Here is a 22441-nt window from a genome sequence, read left to right as displayed (position 1 = left end):
TTTAAGCACACCTGAGGGTAAGAAAGGCTGAGATGTAGTGAGCAAAGAGGGATGATTTAGTATTCCATAGCTCTGTTCTAACCAAATATAACTGACCTCATTATTGTTAATACAACAAAAACAATGTTCAATGCTTTTCAAATGTTAATTTATTTTTTCTAGTAAAGAACATCAAAAAACCTTCATAAAACAAACATTGTGGATTAATTGTTAATATTATGGGCCAATAACTTATTGGCTATAATCCGATATATAACTATAAATCAGAATAATTGATAATAATATACATTTCCCACTATTGTCCGATAATTATTGCATCCATATATTTGCACCCGTTGACAAAAATTATTGATTTTTTTTAAATTGAAAATAAGTAAACAAAGTCTCTCTACGATATGGACCATAAGTAGTACTCACAATGTACGTTGTCCAAACTCGCACATGCACATATGTTGTGTTTATTTATTTTTTACTTTTAATACTATACTTACTTTTTAAAATACTTTTAATAAAAAAAATAACCAAAATATGTTATTTGTCAAGAGATGCCTAAACTTTTGCATACTGTTGTTACTGTTTGTTGTCCACAATAAATAATCTAGGATGTCAGGATGAACTCGTCTCTGATTTGCCAGACAGGACAAATAAACAATAGCAAGAATTCTTATCTCCCATCCAACCTTTACATTCCCGGCTATGGAAAAACAGATGTTAAATGGGAGGGAGATAAACACATTCATCAGACAGAAAATCAAAACAAAAAACAAAGTTGTCATCCAGATGGATGGTAGCCTTATTCAGATACTCCATAAAGGGCTTCCAGGTATTGTCAAAAGATTTACTGGCGTCTGTAAGTGAAAATCATATCTTTTAGAAGTTTGATGTGATTTAGGATTTCTGTGAGCCAACTATTGTGTGAGGGGGTGGGAAAGAGAGTGCTTCCGCTTAAATAAAATGAAGCGTTGAGCTAATAGAGCTGAACACTCGGTTTTCTCAATGGGAAATTAGATGCTGCAGGTGTTCGGACTCCAGATCGAGCCATGAGAAGTTCAGGGTTAAGGTTCATGCCAAAAACTGTCCCAAGTGGGTTAAATATTTCCACAGGACCAGAACATGTGAGTATGGTTAGCAGGCGACTGTTTGCAGCTATTGCAGACATCACTGGTATCTGATTTAAAGACCTGTGTTTAATCTTGTTTTGGTCCATGTTATGTTTGCATAATGCATTCCTGCAGGTGTTTACCGCCATTGTTAGGAAATGTTCTCAGTGTACACCGCTGGGCATGCTCCAAACCCAACGGGCACGGTGCATGAATACTGGTTTTGGTGTCTGTCTATTTCTCATACACTGCAGAAACGGTCTGAAGCATCTGTCGAGCAAAGACGTGCAGAGACACTCTGGACTTGTTTTCACTCATCCTGAATTAATTTCCTCCGTGGCAGGAAAGCACGTTGCACAAGCCATCAGAAACTGTTGCAGCTTAAACTGTGTTAATGAAAGAGAAACTCACAACCTCTGTAGCAGCCGGTGTTACTGAGGTTACATTCTCCATTCAGAAAGAATATATATATTCTGTAGCCTTTTAAATATAAACAACCTCGACTTTTTCAAATGTAATTACCAGAAACAAAATCTTATTTTTGGACCAATATGGTGTTTATGTGGTTTTTCATAGCTGAAATCATCTGGAGAAGGTATTGTACCATCTGCCAACACTGAAGAGCCAATTCAAAAGATTTAACCACAACATGTTGCATACACCCTCTGAAGGACAATGGTTGACTTGTTCAACAACAGCAGCTACGCTTCCTGCTGCTGTTTTGAGCTGACAGGGGTTCAAGGTCGTACCTGTTGCCTAACATGCTACCTGTACTCCATTTAAGCTGGTTTTCCCCCCATTACACAACAGGCGATTCACTGGCAGTCAGATGGAGAGCAGTGTGTACAGGCAGGTTGATCTTTGATGTTTGCAGGACTCATGAGAGCGTGACCACGTGTAAAATAAAAAACAAACGCACCTCTTCCATCTATATCTACCTGGTGGTGTCAAGTTTCTCTAGTCTCTTAAAATCTGCCTCTCTCTTTTTCAGGGCCAACCTGAGCGACTCGTACTTCACCAACAGACAGGACCGCTACGTGCTGCTGGAGAACTGCAGGGAGGTCGCCGACTTCTTCTCTGACCTGGTGGAAGCCGTGGGAGACGTTTCCCTGCAGCTGCAGCCCGACGACTCGGTCACCATGCTGGAGGGCATGGTGCACCCGTACAAAGGTAAGAAACCGAACGCGAGTGTGTGTACACAGACGTGTGTTTACCCTCCAACATGTTTTGACACTTCATGCTCAGTGACGGTGGCACCGGCCCCGTTTTCAGCAAGAGGAGCCGATGGATTTTGCTAATGGAGCTTGAAAGCTTAGACAGGCGAATAGATGATGGTCTGTCTGTGTGTGTGTGTGTGTGTAAAGAGAGAGAGAAAATCCTGACAATTTCACATCCGGCTGCATGGCTAGCCAACCGCAAGAGCTCTCTCCATCTTTCTCACTGTACTCACGCGCACACACTCGTACTGTGTGTCCGTAACTGGAGCGCAGACTGCCAGGATGTTAGTTTGAGGGGTGAATGACATCATGTCTGCAGGACTGGACCGCCGTGGTAACGAACACCAGGAATAGAGTTGTGATGTCACAGCGTTGCTGGAAGATGATATGGAGTGGGAACCGACACACACACACACACACACACACACACAGAGATGCTGATGAAATTCGAATGAACGACATTAGTAAGAATGACGAATGAAGATGTAACTGATTATTAGATAATGAGGTCTCCCGGCGCACAAAATTACAGCTTAGACGAACTGTAGTCACTCAGGGAGAGTTAACTGGTACCATACCACCAGATACTGTTGCTGTGCAGCTTAAAGGGACGCTTCGCCCAAAATCTGCTCTCTCACTCACCTCCTGTGGTCTCTAGCCTGAGGATCTGAATAAATCATGGACGCTGGAAGGAGGGGATTTACGCTGTACACTGCTATTTATGGCAGAAATCAGTTTTATCTGATATAGTTGAGTTACTGATAGTTATAGCATTTGTGTAAAATGTTGTTTTTAACTATTAAATAGTCGGTAAATGATCTTGGCTGTTTAAAATACTGTAAAACCATGAATGTCATGCATTTAGCCTTTATCTTGAGCATCACTAGACTAAACTGTGACTGTATTTAGCTTCATTCACTCAGCCTGAGAGTGTGTACATGGCTGATTTCTCCGTCTGCAGATAAGAACAGCTCATTCTAAGGTAACGAAAACACCACCATTCTTATTTTCAGGTGATTAAAGACTAATGAAAACATACCTATGAATATTATATTCTGCCAGTAGATCCTCCTAAATGTTACACTGGACCATAAAAAGTTGTAGTTTCTTTTGGCGTCCAGGTGGTTAATTGGGGACCTTTTTGTTGCATGTCGTCATGAACACGAAGACCCATTGAATGCGACGTGATGTGAAGTTTGCCCCAATAATTTCCTTTGGGACACGAGCAAATCGATTCACAAGGCATTGTGGGATTACAGGCCACGCAGGACTGACCGGAGACATGTTGACATACTTTGTGCGTGTGAGGGGAATAATTTGACGGAAAAAGGAAAAAGTGACGTCATCCTTGGACAGGAAGTTTAGTGTTAACCTGCAGTGGAGGAGAAATGTACCTTTTCTATGTCTATGCACTCCACAGATACAAACAAAAACAAAGCTACTTGTTAGCTTGTAAGCACGCTCACTGCGAGGAGTGAGAAGTGGCGGGGTGAGATTCTGTGTGTCTTCTCCGTTACGCGGGGCTCTGCTTTGTGTCTCACCTTTTGAAACTGATGGTTGAACCTATTATGTGTCTGAATCCGGTCAGAACCAACAACAGCTCTTCAGCTGAGCTTGTATTTTCACTCCCATCAACATCCTCCTCTCTGCTTCGTGCTTGTAAATTCTCTCAAACACACTCAGAGCACCGTGACCCAGAGATCGCACTGACCCCGTCTCCCACTGAAGCCCACTTTATCTGTGTGTGTGTGCACTCAAAACCTTTTTATATCCCCGCGGCAACCAGGCAACAGGCAGGACTTCTCGGTGGTGGCGAGGAAGCGGATCATGGAGGTAGTGAACGCAGCCCACGTCAGGCAGCAGCTCATGAACCGGTCGGAGGACTCAGAGGACGAGGGGATGAGCGAGGGGGAGGACGACACCTGGGTGTTTCCTCTGGTGCAGATGAAACCTCTGGGGATCCAGGTGGACGAGCAGGTCACACAGGTGAGTCTCCACACCTGACTGTGTAACACTAATACTCGACCATGTTGTTAAATGTTATCTGTTCTTACCTACTAGTGTCTCCAGTGCTTTGCTCCTTCCCTTTTATAACAAGTTATATAATTAGATGCAGACTTTGGTTTAAACACATGACTAATAAATGACTAATAAACTACCATGTGACTAATAAACCCCGAATAAATATTTGGACATTTATTCAGGGTTTATTAGTCACATATTTTGGGAATGAAGGCAATAAAACGATCCTCAGAGTAATATATCATAGTTCAATAGAACAGCAGCACACACTGTGGTCTCAGAAACTACTATAAAAAGTTGAATCAATTCGTCTCAGCGTACATTTAACATTTTGACTTTCAAAAGGAATTGACTTGTTGAGATTTCCACCCAGATTTTGTGTCTGAAAGTTGTCGTTTCTTTCTGCAAGAAGAAGCCGACCACAGAACATTTTCCTGTTGTTATAAAGTAAAGAGAAACTGTAAAGAGAGCTGTTGATTATCCATTAGAAAATACATGAAATCAACTATAGAGAGGAGATTTTTATCCAACGTTATCCTGTTTTTAATGACGAGAGTAAACGCCAATAAGTTCCAGATCTTTTTAAATATAAAAAGCAAAAATAATGAGCTATGGTTGGAAGAATAAATAAATAAATTGTCTAAATATCATATAATTAAACTGAAAATAGCTTCACCCACCAGTGATGTCTATCCAGAACTTCAACCAGTAAATCAAACCAAACCCCAGTCAAGAAATCCACAATTTTAAACCGGTCACAAAGTAATTAATAGATAGAAATGTGAGCAAACATAATGCACGGCTGTATTAAAAAAGCATGTTATCATATTATTAAATTTATTTTTATTAAGGTAAATGTGACAAACAGAATCAGATAGATTTCAGGTCACGTTGCTGAGCTCTATAATGAGTCTTATGCATACAGCAGTTTTATCTTTCACAGCGTTGGGGATTAGAAACACGTCTTTCTTCACTTTCCGTCTCGTCTTAAACCTCCAGCGCCTGCTGACAGACGCAGGGCCGGACTCCACTGTGTTTCTAACATCGGGTTACTTCAACCTGACCCGGGCGTACATGCGGTTGGTGCTCGGGGCCGGAGCCAGCTACCGCATCCTCACCGCCTCCCCGGAGGTCAACGGGTTCTTCGGAGCCAAAGGCGTCGCCGGAGCGATCCCCGAGGCTTACATCCACATCGCCAGACAGTTTTACAACCAGGTGTGCCAGTTGGGCCAGCAGGAGAGAGTACACCTGCACGAGTACCACCGATCGCAGTGGACCTTCCACGCCAAAGGTGGGATGAAACAGAAACAAAGCACACATACCTGTCTGTATCAACCCTTAATATTCCCAGAAAGGTTGATCTTGTGATATTTAATCATCAGTCAGATCTGACAACAAACATCTAGATTCCTCGGATACATTTGTATGTATGGATAACGCCATTCAGAAGCCACTGAGCCACCATTGAGGAGCACGTTGTGTTTTTGTTTTGCTCTAACCAACCAGAAGTAATTTTAGTCAACACAGAAGCTGTGGTCATCTTTAACCGGACAATCTAAAAGAAGGAGTTGTTGTGTATGTAAGTCGAATTGCAACAGCCTGTACTCTTTCTTGACGCTTGCACAAGAAAGAGATTGTTGCACATTTTGTGGCAGTTTTTGTTGGTAGCTATACAGGAAGATGGTGTTGTTATTCTTAGTAACACAGACAGAACGGGTTAATCTCTCTCTGAAACCGGGCTGAATTAGAAGCAGCTATTCCTCCGTTTCCTCAGCCAACGTTCAATTATCAGATTATACGGATAGCTAACGGAGTCCAATAAAGACTCGAGGCTGGAAATGTTTTTTGAATCTTTTCAAAAAGAAGATACTTTCTTACTTTCTTTCACTGTCTTTGCATTAGTGTTCCTCTGGGATCGGGAATTTTTGGTCCCAACAAGTGAAAACAAACTTAACAGCACAATGTTGTAAACAGACAGAATCACCGACAGTCGGTAGTTAATGTTATGTAGACTTGAAAAAGAGACAAAAAGCATCTTTTTATAAACACTTCTGTAGGATATTACGTCTTAAAGTCAGTAGCTCACCGTGGAAGCTGACGTTGCGTCTTCTAGCGTAGTGAACTCTCAGTTGTAGACCTACAGCCAATCAGGGAGCTAGTAGAAAGTACAGCAATTACGCATCTTTCTGATCAACTAAAGATTTAAGTTCAGTTCATGTGATAGCGGATTTAATAAAAACAGACAAACGTCGTATTTGTTATGTACGAAAATGCTTCAGCGGGCCATTAAGGTTGCGCTCCTCTGTAAAGTTATCGTATAAAACCCGCCCCATATTCAGATGAAGGGTTGTGATTGGCCCGGCTGGATCTAAGACGGGGAGACCAAATCTGCCAGAGCAAATAAAACATGAGCTCACAGATCCGTCTGGTTCCCAGACTGCAAACACGTCCAAAAACAGAAAAATAAAACTATAATTGTAGTAATTGTAATTTTCTGTCTCACTTTTAACTTCCCGTGAATCAATTTTTAAAATTTTTTTTATTCGACTGATCGTTTTAACACTAGCTCCCACATCAACGTGCCTTACAGGAGATTATGATCTAAGCCAGAGCACTCACCCGTTCCAAGCTAGCTTTGTTTGGCTCAGTGGAAATAATAAAGCACATTACTCTCACTGTTCTTCTCTCTCCCTGCTGTTCTTCTTGTGGTTACAGTGGTATTTAGCGTGAGAGAAGAGGGCTTGTCATTCTGTCGTAGCCTCAGGACAAGGATGTACACTCACACTCTCTCTCTCTCTCTCATACTTTGGGGTTTTGGATCGACGCTGGGGATTTCTGCATGTGATTCCTTTTAGTTGTGGTCTGGGCCGACAGAAATCCCTGCTGGAAGCGGCTCTCTGAAGCATTACCTCCTCCCTGGCTCACTCTACTTTTCCCTCTCCTGCAGGTCTGTGGTATTACCTCCAGGGGCAGGATCGGCCTTGCCTCACTCTAATTGGCTCCCCTAATTTCGGTTACCGCTCAGTTCACCGTGACCTGGAGGCCCAAATTGCCATAGTAACGGAGAACGAGGAACTGCAGAGCCAGCTGCAGGAGGTCGGCTCCTTCTTTATTTTCCTTTAACCGCAGCCAGAAATGCTGATGATGAATGACTGTGTGACTCTTGACTGAATAATACACACCTGTGTTTTAAACTCTGTCTCTCAGGAGCAGGAGACGTTGTACCAGTGCTCCACTGAAGTGTCCGGCTCCACGTTTGAGCAGCCGGACCGACACGTCCAGCTGTGGGTGAAACTAGTCACTCCTCTGATCAAGAACTTCTTCTGAGAGATGACTCAGGTGGAAACACTCACTCACTCACATGTGTTTATTTTATTAGAGATGTTCACAGTATTTAATTTAGTGGACAGAGTCTGTGAAGTGAAGCCAGAAGTGTCTTTCTACTGGCCAGCAGGGGGCAGCTACATCAGCTGCAAAACCGAAGTCAGATAGTATTGAGTCTTATGGAGAAATGACCCTATGTAAACAGTTTCCTCATGAGTTTGAGGTCTCAATCTCTACTTTTGGAAGTTTCCACACAGTATGATGTTAGTTTTGTAAATTATGGTCCCATTTAGTGTGAAATAGACGGCTACTTTGTGATCGACAGGTTCATTCTCAGTGAGTGCGTCGAACGCAGCAAACTCAGATCAAACTGTCAGTCAGTCTGATGATGATGATGATTCATATCCCTAAGACTTGTACAACCTAAGCTAAAATGTTATATAGGTCAATAAACTATTAGAATTGGAACAAAAAGTACTGAAATTGAATTAAAACAAATCAGATTTTATTAAATAAGAACTCAGTGATTCAAAAGATTTCTAAATGTAGAAACATGAACAAAATGTTTCTTGACACTCCATAAGTTATTTGAACTGTATACATTTTTACATGTTTGAGATATGCTCATTTCAAATAAAAGTTTTGCACTTAATGTAAATCATCACCCAGAGAGATGACGGAAGCTAAATAATGAACACTCGAGCTATTGTAGTTTTTTTTTTTATTATTTGAGATCAATTTAAACAGGATAAAGTAAGAAACGGTCTGCTTCCAGAGGGTTAAAGCTGCACTTCATTATCTGTTAATAATTGATCAAAGTTTAATGTGAAATGAGTCGCTTATAGTTACAAACTGAGGATTATCACCCGACTCTGCAGCTCTACGAGTCTTTCAGCTCTTTGTTTTGTTTTTACAGACGCAACTTTGTTTTGGTCTCCCTGCATTTATGCCTTTTCCCTTTTTTTTTATTTTTTTATTTTTTTATTCAAATTTTGCCTAGTAGACAAAATTCAGCCTTGACCATACTGTACAGAAACACACACACACACACACACACACACACACACAGATGAAAACAGGCTGTGGCTTCTTAGAAATGCCTGCAGTCATTGTGGCGCGTCCCAAATCGCAGGGTCCCGTCCTCGTCTTCCCAGCAAGCCTAAATCTCCAAAGTGAGAGCGGGGACAGCGTGTTGACTCATTCACTGTCAAGAAGTGAGTCAGCGCGGCGTTATGGTGATGATTTGACAGTGTGGTCCTGTCAGGACTTGGCGTGGTGGAGTCAGAGGGTTTATCACCCCTGAAACAAGAGCCATTCATTGTGAAAGAGACGTTTTTTTTTGTTGTTGTTTTTTGTGTTTTTAAAGGGCAAAAAAAAGACAAAATATGAGCTGCTCACTGAAAAAAGGAAGATATGTTAAACTTCTAGCCAGAGGGAAGCGTGTCAAGATCACAGATGAAGATTGAGGGAAAGACACTCAGCAGTTTTTTGTTTTTTTTTTGTTCTTGTTTCTCAGAACAGGAAGTGTGAGAGGCTGGATAGTGACGGTAAATGGGTGGTGTCTTATCGCTACCTGGACGCAGTCAAGGAAAGAAAAAAAAAGCTTTGAGTGATCTGCTGCCAGAAGGAAACGAGGCGTAAACAGATTGTCTTCCAGCACTTGAGGATTATTCACAAATATGCACGTCGTATAGGCGAAACTGTGCGACAGTAACATGAGCAGTGGGACCCTTTATGTGTGAAAATGTTGAAAAAGACCTGAGAGTGGAAGTCCTCGTGTTACCGGCACGGCGACGCCAACGCGGGAGGGGAGGGCTGCTCTGTGAGACGACTCTGTGACCTCAGGCTAAAAGTCATGTTGAACATATTTAGATAACGACGGAGCGGGCTCCTCGCTGTCAACCATAAATCAAAATCTCTACCGACTTGTAATCTCACTTTAACCGGCTGCGGTTTGTCAAAATCAGTCAGGACAAACAACTTTCTGTGTAGAACAACAGTAATTTTTTCTTTTGAAAGGCTCTTTTGATTTGTTTTGTTTTTATTTATGTTTTCCACGTGGAACCAGAGTAAAAGAGGAATTCTTTTAAACGTTACCCTCGCTAGTCTGTTAGAGAAATACACGTCGCTTATTAAACTATTATTAATGTTTTATGAATGTAGGCCTTCATCGTACAACACCAGCCACTCTACTCTAATACAGTCACAGAAAAAGATAGCAGCTTGTGAGACCAGTGGAGATTGTTTTGATCCAGTTGAAGATGAAAATAAGGTTGTGTCTGAATAAACTGGCATCAAATCAACCCACAGACGCTGTGATCCCTCTTGGGCTGTTATTAATTATCTTTTTGATTAATAACAATTCAAATGGGATATTTTTTTTAGATTTGATCAAATATATTATGCTCAATTTGATTAGTTTCAGTTCAGTCGACTAGTCTGAAGTTTAAATTTCAGTTTAATCGACGAGGAAAAAGAGTCGCCATGAACATCCCTACAAATCTTTTATATCTGTTACTATAAAATACTCTTTTCATAATGAACCTTTGACCTTATTTCACCTGTAATTTCAGGCTGCTGATTTAAACTGTCAGTATACTACATCAGAACTGCTCCTCAGAAGCTCTTAAAAGTTAAAAAAACATTTTAAACATGCATATATAAACACACAACAGGTCATTTATAATTATTACTTTATTAAGTAAATCAACAAGGCACCGTATCAGTGCGTCATATAATTATCCAGTTTACAAACTAGATATTTGGATTGAGCGAGTACTCGACAGAAACACGTATCCGGTATACAGATGATGTTCTTTTTAACGAGTGCAAGAACCAAACAAGTAAAATGTGTCAATAATTAATGAATTAATAACTTTTATTTTGAAAATAACTTGTTCTGTACAGTTAAATCACTCTTGTGATCAGAAACTACTCTAAAGCTCAATTCTGTAAATATTTTTCCAATAAATATAACAATTTATACATTAAATTAAATTAACACAATCCGGTTAATCCCGCCCACTCCAGGTACACCTACAAATGATTGAGTTGGCTGAACAGATACAGATAATAATGTTTATAACACAACACTTCAGTTCTTGTCATAATAAACTACATAAATATCAGTCAGAACAGAACTTCAATCTACTCATTATCTGTTTCTGTAATCGTCTTCAGTGATTCTCTGATAAAAGATAAACTATTCCATCAGCTGCTGCCTTAAATACTCACTAGAGCAACAAATGTGTATTCATCCACAAGTGAAAGTTAACAGATTACACTTTTTACTTTATATTAAAATCTAAAGTGCTGTTATAGAAAGTAATGTCAGTATTTGTGACCTGTTTTTTTAAGATTTATGTCTTCAGTAGGAACCAGTGGGATTAAGGCTGAAAACCACAGACGAGCTCGGGAAGTCAGGAAGTGTTGAGAAACAAACTAACATTGTTGGTTTCAGTGTTTTTCAACAGATTTATTGACAGTAAGAAAAATGCAGAATAATGCCAGTCTTATCCTCTGTGGATCCCCGTCTATTGTGTTCTAACCTTTAACACATTTAATGTCTGATTGAACTGTAAGTGAAGCAGCTTCTTACAGCATTTCTTTTCAGTTGTTTTAAAAACTTTATTCATTGTTTCATCAGGAAAAATACAGATAAACATGAGTTTATAGGGCTTATAGCTGGAGCTAAAGCAGCCTCTGTTACTGGTCAGGCTTTTAAATTCAGGTTATAACAACTGGATTTACATTAGAATAACAAAAATACACACACTTACTGAAGCATGTTTGGTACATTAGTCTATTTAACAACAGTGTGAACCCAGAAATGTTGAGCTGACCCAAGGTTGTATGTTATAAATGTTACAGTATGGGGCCGCAGTATTTATAAACTGCCATATGTTGGGCATAATACATTCAAAATGTTGAAGTTTTAATATTTATTCAAATTACTTCAGGTGGTTTTTGCTGTGCAGCATATTGTCTTCGACCTGTATCTTTGATGCTGTATAAACATCAATAACCTCAAAATTGACTCAAAATGAATAAAAATCAGCCCACCGGGGGTTCAAATATCACCACTTTTGGTTTAAATGGCCATTTTGTATTTTGAAAATGTCAGAAATTGACTCAGCATCCTCAAAAAACCCCAAAACCCACTCTGATATTTACCAAATCAGGGAAGTAGTTGCTGAAATAATGTCCATATGTTGCAGTTTCTGACCCATACTCTACATTTCTAACATAAAACTCCGGTGTTGTCAACATTTCCGGGGTTCACAATAGAGCTCTGCTGGCTGCCAAATGGACCAAATATTTAATATTAGACTGTTTGTTTCGTTTCAGGAGTATTTTCGGGGGTTTGTCCACCTCTTTGTGAGCACGGTAACATTCATGGAAAACAAACACGATGCAGAACAGTTCCTGCTGGTTGCTGTCGGCTGGGTTTGTGGTGTGTTCGCTCTCCGTCTGGCATTGTGATCTGTGTACTTTACCGCTTATCTCTCTTCTGTGTTTTTTTTCTCTCCTGACAGAGGAAAAAACAAATCACGGACCACCAACAATAGCTTTGTCGGTTTAAAGGATAAAAAGTCCTTATCGGCGGTTCAGCACACGTCTATTGTTAGAAACTAGTGACAACAGGTTGGAGCCGCTCCAAACTCTCTCTCTGCTGTCGTGTTGAACTCCTGAGGGTCAGCGGGGTTCAAGTAAAGCAGCAGGATGAATCCTGGTTGAACAGGCTGTTGTGATGGAGCCGTCTGCCCTCTAGTGGTTGAAACTGGGGTTTTTATTGTGGTTTCACACATTGAACTGGCCCTTTGTCAGGGGTCAGGGGTTGGAGGGGGTCCCCAGCAAAAGGAGGATTTGAACTTTTACTACTTTTTTTTTTCACAAGTGGAGACAACAAAGGAAGAAATAGGGTTGGTTGTTTTTAACTGATTGTAATTTATAGTGATTGTAGTTTGACATCGATTCGTTATTGTGGTTCTGGAAATACGTAAATCTAATTTAATTTAGCTGTATCATGCAGCCACAGGGAGGGCGTATGCTAATACACTGCACCTTTTTATACAGGAGTGAGGCTCTCATTGTGTGTTTTTTGACCGCAGTGACAATGTTTGAAAGGATAAACGTCTGCAGCAGTTTTCCATTTCAAATTCTTTACAAATTGTGTTTTTTGTGGTGTAATGTGAATGTATTGTGTTGTTCACATCAAGCTCGTCACACTGCGGGAACATCGATTAAAATCTTCCTCTCTTTGTGTCTCCATGTCGAGCAGGAGGCAGGTGGCTCTGGTTTTCTTCTGCCCCTGAGGTTGGAGGTCTCGGTGGAGGTGGGTCCGATCCTGCAGACGGGACAGACGGACACACTCGAGTCTTCAGCTTCGCCTCGGCTGTAACCCTCATCGGTGTGTGTCCCAGGAAGTGACTCACACACAGGAGCAGATGTATGTGGTGCATTCAGGGGGTAAAAACCCTCTTTTTGAAAAATGTAACCTCCTGTGGTTTACCTGCACATCTGTCACTCCGTTAGATTATTTATATATTAACACCTGATGTTATCACACTGTGGATTTCTGATTATTTTTTTAGTATTACTAACTACAACCATTTCAAAAACTACTTCTGCTACAGTAAACACATCTCTACAGGTCCATGTTGCATGTGTAAAATAGCAATAGAGACTACATCAGCGAACGTCCCTGATGTAGTGAAGACTGATGGTACACAGACGGGTGTGGTGAAGAGTTACAATCCCTCGAGGAGCCTTAATAACAGTTTTTAAGAGCTCTTAAAGTGAGTTTACAGCTCTGCCTTCAGCAGTAATCAAAGCTAACTGTACGGTGTCTTTGTGTTACTATCTTTGTTAATTAAAAGGAAGACGTGGGGAGTTTTTAAATTTAAACGTGTCACCTTTTTTTCTGTTTCTGTGCAATGTTTTGACCCTTGTCGTCGTAGCAACGTACAATTGTATTTTAAAGGTTTATGTTGATTGAAGTGCACCAACGTCAGCAGGCGTTCGTTGACAGCCGGTGAACAGAGTTGAGAGCCAAATATTTTCCTCAGGAGACCAAAAACAGCTAAAAGAGAGCGAATATTGGATTTACATTCATCAGAAACACGTCTCCAATTGAAAAGTAATGTCGCTTAAATAAGACGTTAAATAAGATCTTTATAAATTGATTCAGTTTGATTTTGCTGCACCAGGAGAAAAGTTTAATTGGTCGTAATTAACAAGGCTAAGAATAACTATTATAAATGTCCTGTCCCATTTCAGGTGAACTAAAGTTAGTATTTCCCCTTAAAAGGATTTATGGAGAATTATATTCTTTTTTTGGCCACTTGGGGCAGCAGAAACAACACTGACATACATTATGTTGAACTTATTTACACTTTCAGCAGTTACAGAGCAACATTATCGTTCATTTGGACTCGTGTTTCTGTCCGTCTGATGAATGTAGGAACAATATTCACTCTCTTTTAGCTCTACCAACTCCTGAAGGCTGCTGAATGCTCGTCTCTGTGTGTGTGTTTGGTGCGGAGCAGGTTGAGTACAGAGGGGTTGTTTAGAGACGCTCCTCTGATCATGTGAATGTTTTTCCACTGATAAATTTTGTTTGTAAAGACACTGTCGAATATATCCATGTTCCTCCAAAGTCAATCTGTCCTTTTTCCAGGAAGGAGCGGATCTCTTTTCTCGCTTCTCACCTCGTTACCGAAGAACAAGTTTAAAATCTTGTTTTGATCTCGTTCACCAGCGCGATCAGATGTAGATAAGAGGAGCAGGAGATAATGTGATGCATACTTTGAATGCGTGGATGATTTCATTAACACAGTTTCAAAATATTATTACGCTTGAATGCCTCAGTGGTTCTAGCTGCACGGTTACGCTTTTTATTCTGTTCTGTGGTTAAGATTCAACAAGCATAACATTTCCACGAACAAACTCAGTCTAGTTTGACCAACACATTTTCATCCCAAGGTTTGATTTGTTGTTTCTGGAGCTTGAAAGTTGTTTTTTGTCAAACTGCTTTTAAGGACAAGAATGAACCTTCAAACTTAAAACACTTGAATTTTGAATCACAATAATGAATATTAACTGTTTTCCTGGTTTGGACGCTGCTACACTAAAGTAAAGTCAAATAAAAAGAAAGTTAAATATTGGTTTTCAAACCTTTTTAATGAGACAAAACATAAAACAATAAATTACAAGAATCTGGATAAATAAATATTTAGCTATTTATGCATTACCTTAATTTTCATTAACAGGGCTTTGACAAAAGACCAACAGCAGTAAGAAAAAAAAAAGGCTTAGAAAAAAAAAAAAGCATTTTTTATGGCAGATGAAACTAAAGATCTGTCCTGCACTTAATCTGTTTTCCAGTAGATATCTTCATTAAGTGTTTTTAGTAGAGGACGTCTGGAAAATATACACAACTGTTCAAACGCGAGGCTGGTTGGAAACTAAGTTAAAGTGTTTTAGCCTCTCCTGAAAATGTCTGATGTGATTCATTCATCCGCTGTAACTCATTGTACCACAGCGGACCGAACACTGCGTCTGTGTGAAGTGGCTCTGAGGTGAGTCAGACACATTTCAACAGCCATTACAGCAGATTTTAAGAGGAGTGGGAGTCCGAACCAGAGGGCACGGTGTCGACACAGCACGGTGTTCAAAAGGATAGAAAAAGAGAGAGAGAGAGCTACGACGGAATCATTTCATCTCTAGATGGGGAATAAAACGTTGAACGTAAGGTCAGACTGTAGAGTGTCGGTACTGAAGGTGACAAAGGAAGAGCCTTTTAAAAGCTGGATCCTCTGTGGCAGGTCTGAGTGTCGCTGCAGCAGCGGGAGCGTCGGCTCCATAATCCTGTCCGCTGCTTCAAGTCAAAGCTCGTTTCAAGGTTTAATCCTCCGCAGCTCTACAGCCCCTTCAGAGACGACACCTTCTTCTTCCGGGCAGCCAGCATCTCATAGAACGGGTCTTTACTGATGGCGGCTCTGCAGGTGGGAGATGAAAGACGGTTATGTAACAAGACTTTTCAGGAATTCAACATCACACCGATCGTCTGCAGGAGAGAGAGAGTTTAAATGTGTCTCACTTGATGCTGTTGATCCATTCGTCCTTCTCTTCTGCGGTCGGGGCGGAGATTCTGTAGAAAGTGTGGTTTCCCTCGACGACGCGGCCGTCTGCCTCCGTCTTGCAGGCCTTGATCACCTGATCTTTGTGGTCGGGGATGAAGAGCTCGAAGCAGTTCTGGGAGAGAGCAGAACAAACAAGATGAGTCAGGAGTAAACAGGAAACGTCTGAAAAGTGCAAAAAAACCAATTAGATTGGGAGGGAATAAATAGATTTCCTGATGACAGGAGATAAGAAGAAGAAGAATCCGAGAACAAATAACTGCTCTGTATCTGCTCACTAACAACTGATGGATGGATATAGCAGCTTCTTGTTTTAGTGGTTCCAAATCTGACGTGATGCTAAGCTAAAGACGTCTTAGTGAGAGAGAAACAGCAGAAGTGAGTCAGTTTTATGACAAAATGTAGGAGACAGAGTAGAAAGTTTACCGGTTTCTTGGAGTCATCGACTTCTCTGATACTCAGATTTTCCAGTGGAATAATTCCTCTGGGTTCCTTATCCTTTATTAGACAGCAGAGAGAAAATAAATTACAATGACAGGAATACTGGACTTACCAAGGTCATTACAGTTAACTAAACTTAAAAAAAAGACTGAAACTAATAAAAACTATTGAAAAATGCCCAACAGGAAGTACTTACGGTTGTGTATTCGAAGTAGTAGAGGCAGTTATCTGTGAGAATAAACCAGCGTCTCTTCCAGGTTTTAACTCGTCCACCTGAGGACAGATTACAGGTGAGCTGTGAACTTCAGTGAAGACAGAAAACTTGATTTGCTGGACGACAGAAACTCGTTGAAGCACACTGAAGGCACAGATCAGCAGGTTAAATCAAGCCCACTGATTGCAAAGAGAGAAGCTGAGGTTAAAACGTGTTCGGCAGTTAGGAACAGACGTGAAACGACTTCACATCAGAGCTTTAACGGCGTACAGCGCAGGGCGGAGATTACAGACACAAAATGAATTCTTTATTCTGAATGAAATGTGTGATGTGAGGGTGGATGTACACAGCCAGTGGGAGTAACAAAGGCAGGGAGGTGGGAGGTGGGAGGTGGAGGGGAGGCAGCTTAGAAGCAAAGCAGTGCGTTAAAGCTGGGGAGGGAGAGGTGGGTACATACCTCCTGGAGTCAAAAACCCATGAAACAAAACAAACAAACGAGAAGAACGTCAACGAAAGAGTAAAAACAAACAAAATTATACAAAAAGTATTCAACACAAGTTTGATCTCCTCCTGTTATGACGGACTCAGTCCACTAGAGGGCCTTCCAGCTCACAGAGACTGATCCAGACTGAAGGAATTAAATTATATCTAAACTACTTCACGTACCGAGTTTCAGCAGCCATCCTTCTCTGTCGGGGTTGAAGAAGGTGTGTGTGAGGTCGTTCCCATCATCCTCTGGGATCTTAAAGGGTTCATTCTTGATGCTGTCGTACAGATTCTACAGAGACGGTGAGATAAAGATGATTAAATGTTAGAATATAGATCACTGCGTTGCATATGAGCGTGAATAAAGGCTATATATTTGTCCTGTAAAGCAATAGAAGAGCAAAGACTGCTCTGGCACCTCAAGAGCGTCTTTGAGGGCAGTTTTTCTATGAAATTTGACTTTATTTTGGCCACATTATCTTTTAAAAAACACAAGCAGTCAGATTTCTTTGTATTTTATTTACTGGGAGGCCAAAACATTTAAAGACTCCAGCATCAAGTTTTGTATCACTGGAGAATGTTAAAGGCAAAACATCAGATAAAACTGTACATAAACACCTCAATACTAATTAACTGACCATATTTTTGATTAACCTTTTTAATTATGAATAAGTGTGACTGATTATTCTGACACCATGAGTGAAAATGGTGGTTATGGTGGTATCACAGAGGGAGATGTGATTTGATTTGAACTTCTCTCACTCTTAATAGCTCCTCTGGCAGGTCTCCTCCATCATTGATGCCTCTGTTCATCGCAGTGAATCTCTGAACGGAGGGTTTGTCCTTTACGTTGGGGTTGTGTAGACTCGTGTTCAACATGATCACAGAGAACGACAACACGTAACAGGTATCTGTAAACCAAGACAACGTGTGTGTGTGTGTGTGCACGGTTTCAAGACTTGGATTAAAAATGGTGACTTTATGAGTAAATTCTACGGAGGTACGTACCTGTGCTCTGAAACACTCCCGGGTTACAGCGACAGTATCTCTGGGCGAACGCCTCCATCATGCGGTCGATCTTCTGAGCCTCACCGGGCAGCCTGAAGCTCCACAGGAACTGCCTGAGAGCCTGAACCAGGTTCAAGTCTGTGAACTCGTGTAAGTCCAGGAAGGCGTGCAGGACCTCGATGTTGAAGTCATCTCTGCACGACACACGCGATCCCACACAAACACGCACACGCACACGGGGGGGGGAGTAAAGCGAACTTAGATCAGGGTGGAGAAGTGCAGTTGGCAGCTGAAAGAGCTGTATGAGATGTGATGAATCAGATGGAAACATTAGATCCTTTCGAACTGCTAATGCAACAAAAGCTCATATATAGAGAGAATAATATGGTATATTGATAAGGCCGGATTTGTCCTGCACATACACAAACATTCTTCATTCATCCTCTTGTTTAAAGCGTTCTCTGAGTCTGCTATCATTACCTCTGATGAACACAATGAAATGAATGACAGCTCTCTTTCAGGGTTATCAATAACAGCTGTACTAGGACAAGTCAAAACGTCTGCTGTGTGAAATGACTTTAAGCTGGTCGATGTATCTCACCTCTCCCCGAGGTAGTCGCCGATAGCCGTCTTATTGAGCCCCTCGCCCTTGTAGAGAAACTTTGCAATATCATCGCTGGTGTTTTTCAGGAGGGAGCTGTCGATCAGGAAGCGGATCCCCTGAGGGAGAAAGTCAGAACGCACAACCCGGTCTGAACAACAACAATACACTCAATATGAAACTTCTTCAAAAGTTTAGAAAAAAATAAGTGTTTATAAGTTTGTCCAGTGAGGTTGAAACAATTCCTTCTTTTGAGTCAGAAAAAATAACATAATGAGGATTTGTTCCTCTTTCTGTTTTATTATCAGTTTAAACGGAATATCTTTGGGTTTTGAGCTGTTAGTAGGACAAAACTAGACTAAATGATAACTTTATTAAGTGACAAAATCATTGTTAGTTGCAGCCCTACACTTGTTATCTACAGGAAGGAGCAGGATGTGGTTTTGTTCTCACCTTCTTGGGGTCCATGTTGAACTTCTTTCGGCCCATGGCCATCTGTTTATTCCTCTGCATGCTTTTCCTAAAAAAGCAGATGAACCAGAAGCTCAATAACTGTTCTGCAAACACAGTCGGTGTGTTAAATCACCAAAAACTCACTAGTGCTGAAAACTATTGTTAATCGATCCATTCGCCAATCAATGAAACATTAACAGAAATATTGATTGCTTAAGTTATTTATTAGGCAAAAATATCAAACATTCACTTGCTTTGTTTGTTTGTTTGCTGCCTTTCTCTCTGTTATATCATTGTAAAGCTCCCAGAATATTTAAGTAAGTGGACCTTGTGTTTAGAATATTTACCACTGAATAACTTTTGTTGGTCAGATAAAATAAAAAAGACTTTTCTGACATTTTATAGACTACAAACGATCGTTAATGTAAACAGTCTCAACAGGCAGTTCTTTTTGTGTCAGTGTTTTTGTCTCTACCCATGAATGCACTTCCATTAAAGCAAAGGCTGAGTGGACCCTGGCTGCCCATGCACAAGCACAGGAACCATTGTTGAGAGACACTTTACCTCTCTTCAGTCACGCCCAGGTTTTCAATCTCATTGGTCACCTCTGCTATCTCATCCTTCAGCCTCTGAGAGCAGACAGACAGAGAGAGGAAACAATATCAGAAATATAGATACATACGGATATTTGTGACGTCTGACCCTTCACATAAACCTCCAGGAGACGCTTTGATCTCACTGACGGCACAATGCTCGTCTGTTCCAGCTTTCTTACTGGAGAGATGACCCAGAAAAACCCTAAGAAGTGCAGACGTGATTCACTCTCTGTCAGACAGACTCATTCTTTCTCTCCGCAGGAGTTATGTGTAACAGCCGCCCTCTGCAGAAAATCCTCTCTGGGAGCTGTAGCACCTGTTCTGGGGTCAGAGCCGACCACCATTCCCCGGCTCCCCTCTCCCCTGTGCTGACCCAGATTCATCAGCCTACTCCCCCCGCGCCCCCCTCGACTCCCTCCCGGGTCTGTTTGAGAGTCACACTGGTGGGGAATACGCAGGATCAAAGACTTTGACTGGCTTAGCGGAGCTGCTTCGGAGAGCTCGGAGGTTATGGCAGGAAAGAACAGAGGAGAGAAACAAAAAGAAAATGAACTAAAGATAATTATAGACGAGAAACAGAAGAAGTCTCAGATTAGAGCTGTAATCATCTACAGTGTGTGTGTGTGTGTGTCTGTGTGTGTCTGTGTGTGAAAACCAGGTAAATAACTTCACTTGTCTGGATTCCTCCGTGTGCGTTTCCATGGTTACGCCGCCTCAAAAGCGAACAGCGTCCTCTGTCTCCATTACTGGAATATTTCACGGCTCATTACCCATCAGCCCCCCCGGGGCACGACGGGGCGGGGCTTAGAGCAGAGGAGCGCAGAGCGGGAGCCGACCTCGGTAATAAACTCCATCAATCTACTCGCACAGTGTCGCTGCCCGCAGGCCTGTTTGTGTGTGTGTGTGTGTGTGTGTGTGTGTGTGTGTGTGACTGAGGGACGGCGTTCGATAGCATTTTATCAAATCCGAATCCTTTCTCAGATCTTTCTGGGTAGTTTGTTTGGTGAGGAAAGAAGATATCTTAGTTTTTTATTGAACTCAGTGTCGTAACTAAACCACTGAGACTGAACGGTGCTGAAAGGTGTTTCTGTGACATTGTTTTTAAATCCTGTCCTGACTCATTTTTCATTTTGCTGCGAGGGAAAACTGCACTTGCTCCCCACTGAGGGGGGGGGCTACAGTGGAAAAGATATTAAATCTACATCCAGCATGTATCAGCTCATTAAATCAATATCTTTTTCTGCACGATACACTTCACCTGAAGGCAAAATTAGAGGTCACAGAATACGACAAGTGACAGAATTTGGTGTAACACCGGGGTTAGACTGAGGAGGAGCACTCGTCCTTCTCAAGTTCTTACTTTAATGGACAGTAGATGAATATTTAAGGAAAGCAGACACTCCTCAGGGAATTTAGTGCTTCAAAAATGATTTAAACAATGAATCCATAATCGAAATAGTTTGATTTTATTGGTTCTTTTATCATCATGGTCTGTTATTTAACTTTTAACATCTATCTTTCTCATAATGTTTGCTTTACTCACCATCTTGGTAAACAAACGTACCCAGAAAAAGAGCTGACACAGACGGCCCCGCTAATTTATTTAAGGTTGTGAACTGAGGCGGCGGTGGGGGTTGAACCCGTTTTCCCCCCAGGCAGAGAGGATGCACACATATACGAGGTCCACCCCCCCTTCGTACAGACGCACCGCACACAAAGAGGATCGTCTATCGTGAATGCGTACAGTAACGCTCCGGTGGTCGTGTGGCTGCACCCCCCCACAAACACACACCTCCCTAGGCGCACTGGTCTAGACGTGGAAGTGCAGCATCTACTCAAGGACACAGAGAGAGAGAAAGAACAGCGTGAACAATGTGAGGTTCAGACAAAGAGGAAGAAATGGAAACAATGCGCGGTGTAATCTGGCCGTTCCTGCAATTCCCTGAAATACTTTAAATGGTTTAAATGAGAGGTTCACAATGGTCTGAGAACAATAGTTAGGTGCCACTAAAACAGGTTTTGCTTGGTGTAATTATTCCTGCTGTTCATACTGACCAGTTAAAGATCTCTTTTTAATGCGCTGTCAACAGACCGGATTGTTCTGCATGCAAAATGCAAACATTTATCTGAAGCTAATGTAAGTGAGAAAATCAAGAGGAGATTTTGTGTTTTTAGTGCTGAATTCCTCCTTTAACAGCGAAACAGAATAAAAATGTATTTTATACTAAACACACAGTAGATTCATTTGTCTAACTCTTTCACGAATACATCTCTTGCACAGAACAGGGACTTAAATCACTCACATTGTAAAAATTGTTAACCTATCATTGAAAAGCAACAACAAAATAAAAAATAGACTTGCAACAGACTAGAAAGCCGCAGAGTTCACAACAGGGACAAAAACAAGGCTGTGCTGTTGAAAACAAGCAGTTACAGGGCCAAGACATTGAACTCCAGATGAATTCAGCTTGTTTAAAGTTTAAGTTTACTCGTCTCCTTTTAGAGAAGTTGTTTCGAACCCGGGAGCGTTTACCTGTTCAGGAAGCGGTCTTATACGTTCTTATCAATCTACAGAAGCCCTGTATGTATTTATGCAAATACAATACAGAATAACACGTCTAATAATACTAATAATGCTTCACTGGGTCACCAAATCTGTCCAATCGACGATCAATATAACTTCATGTTTACTCCTCCTGGTTTGTTTGTAAAAAAAAGTGTGAAGAGGAAGATGTTATCACTTGATCCGGAGCAAATGAACCGAACTATATGTGTGAATACAGCCTAAGAAACTGATTAAAGGACTGTAAAAGGTGGAAAAAAGTGTGTGTGTGTGTG

At 41.2% G+C, this 22441-nt stretch overlaps 2 protein-coding genes across 2 annotated transcripts in view; one reads left to right on the top strand and one right to left on the bottom strand.

Annotated features, from left to right (window-relative positions):
• LOC118330840 (CDP-diacylglycerol--glycerol-3-phosphate 3-phosphatidyltransferase, mitochondrial) overlaps nucleotides 1-13570 on the top strand; it is a 29678-nt gene extending 16108 nt beyond the window's left edge. Inside the window, exons 6-11 of the mRNA XM_035665530.1 lie at nucleotides 2092-2270; nucleotides 4104-4303; nucleotides 5339-5630; nucleotides 7287-7435; nucleotides 7547-7678; nucleotides 12945-13570. Coding sequence (XP_035521423.1) covers nucleotides 2092-2270; nucleotides 4104-4303; nucleotides 5339-5630; nucleotides 7287-7435; nucleotides 7547-7666 — 940 coding nt within the window. The 3' untranslated portion in view covers nucleotides 7667-7678; nucleotides 12945-13570. The remainder of the gene's footprint in view (nucleotides 1-2091; nucleotides 2271-4103; nucleotides 4304-5338; nucleotides 5631-7286; nucleotides 7436-7546; nucleotides 7679-12944) is intronic.
• Nucleotides 13571-14826: 1256 nt separating this feature from the next.
• The window catches only part of LOC118332452 (cytohesin-1-like), a gene marked incomplete at its 5' end in the record, with an annotated part of 7754 nt that continues 139 nt past the window's right edge, over nucleotides 14827-22441 (bottom strand). Inside the window, 10 exon segments of the mRNA XM_035667747.1 lie at nucleotides 14827-15663; nucleotides 15765-15919; nucleotides 16231-16302; nucleotides 16442-16520; nucleotides 17125-17237; nucleotides 17708-17856; nucleotides 17954-18147; nucleotides 18555-18673; nucleotides 19008-19074; nucleotides 19572-19636. Of these exon segments, the coding sequence (XP_035523640.1) occupies nucleotides 15585-15663; nucleotides 15765-15919; nucleotides 16231-16302; nucleotides 16442-16520; nucleotides 17125-17237; nucleotides 17708-17856; nucleotides 17954-18147; nucleotides 18555-18673; nucleotides 19008-19074; nucleotides 19572-19636 (1092 nt within the window).

Source organism: Morone saxatilis, unplaced genomic scaffold, assembly GCF_004916995.1.
Source record: "Morone saxatilis isolate NCDOM2014 unplaced genomic scaffold, NCSU_SB_2.0 Contig1, whole genome shotgun sequence".
NCBI lineage: Eukaryota > Metazoa > Chordata > Actinopteri > Moronidae > Morone > Morone saxatilis.
Note: the sequence above shows the minus strand (reverse complement) of the source record. Positions and strands in the feature narration are given on the sequence as shown.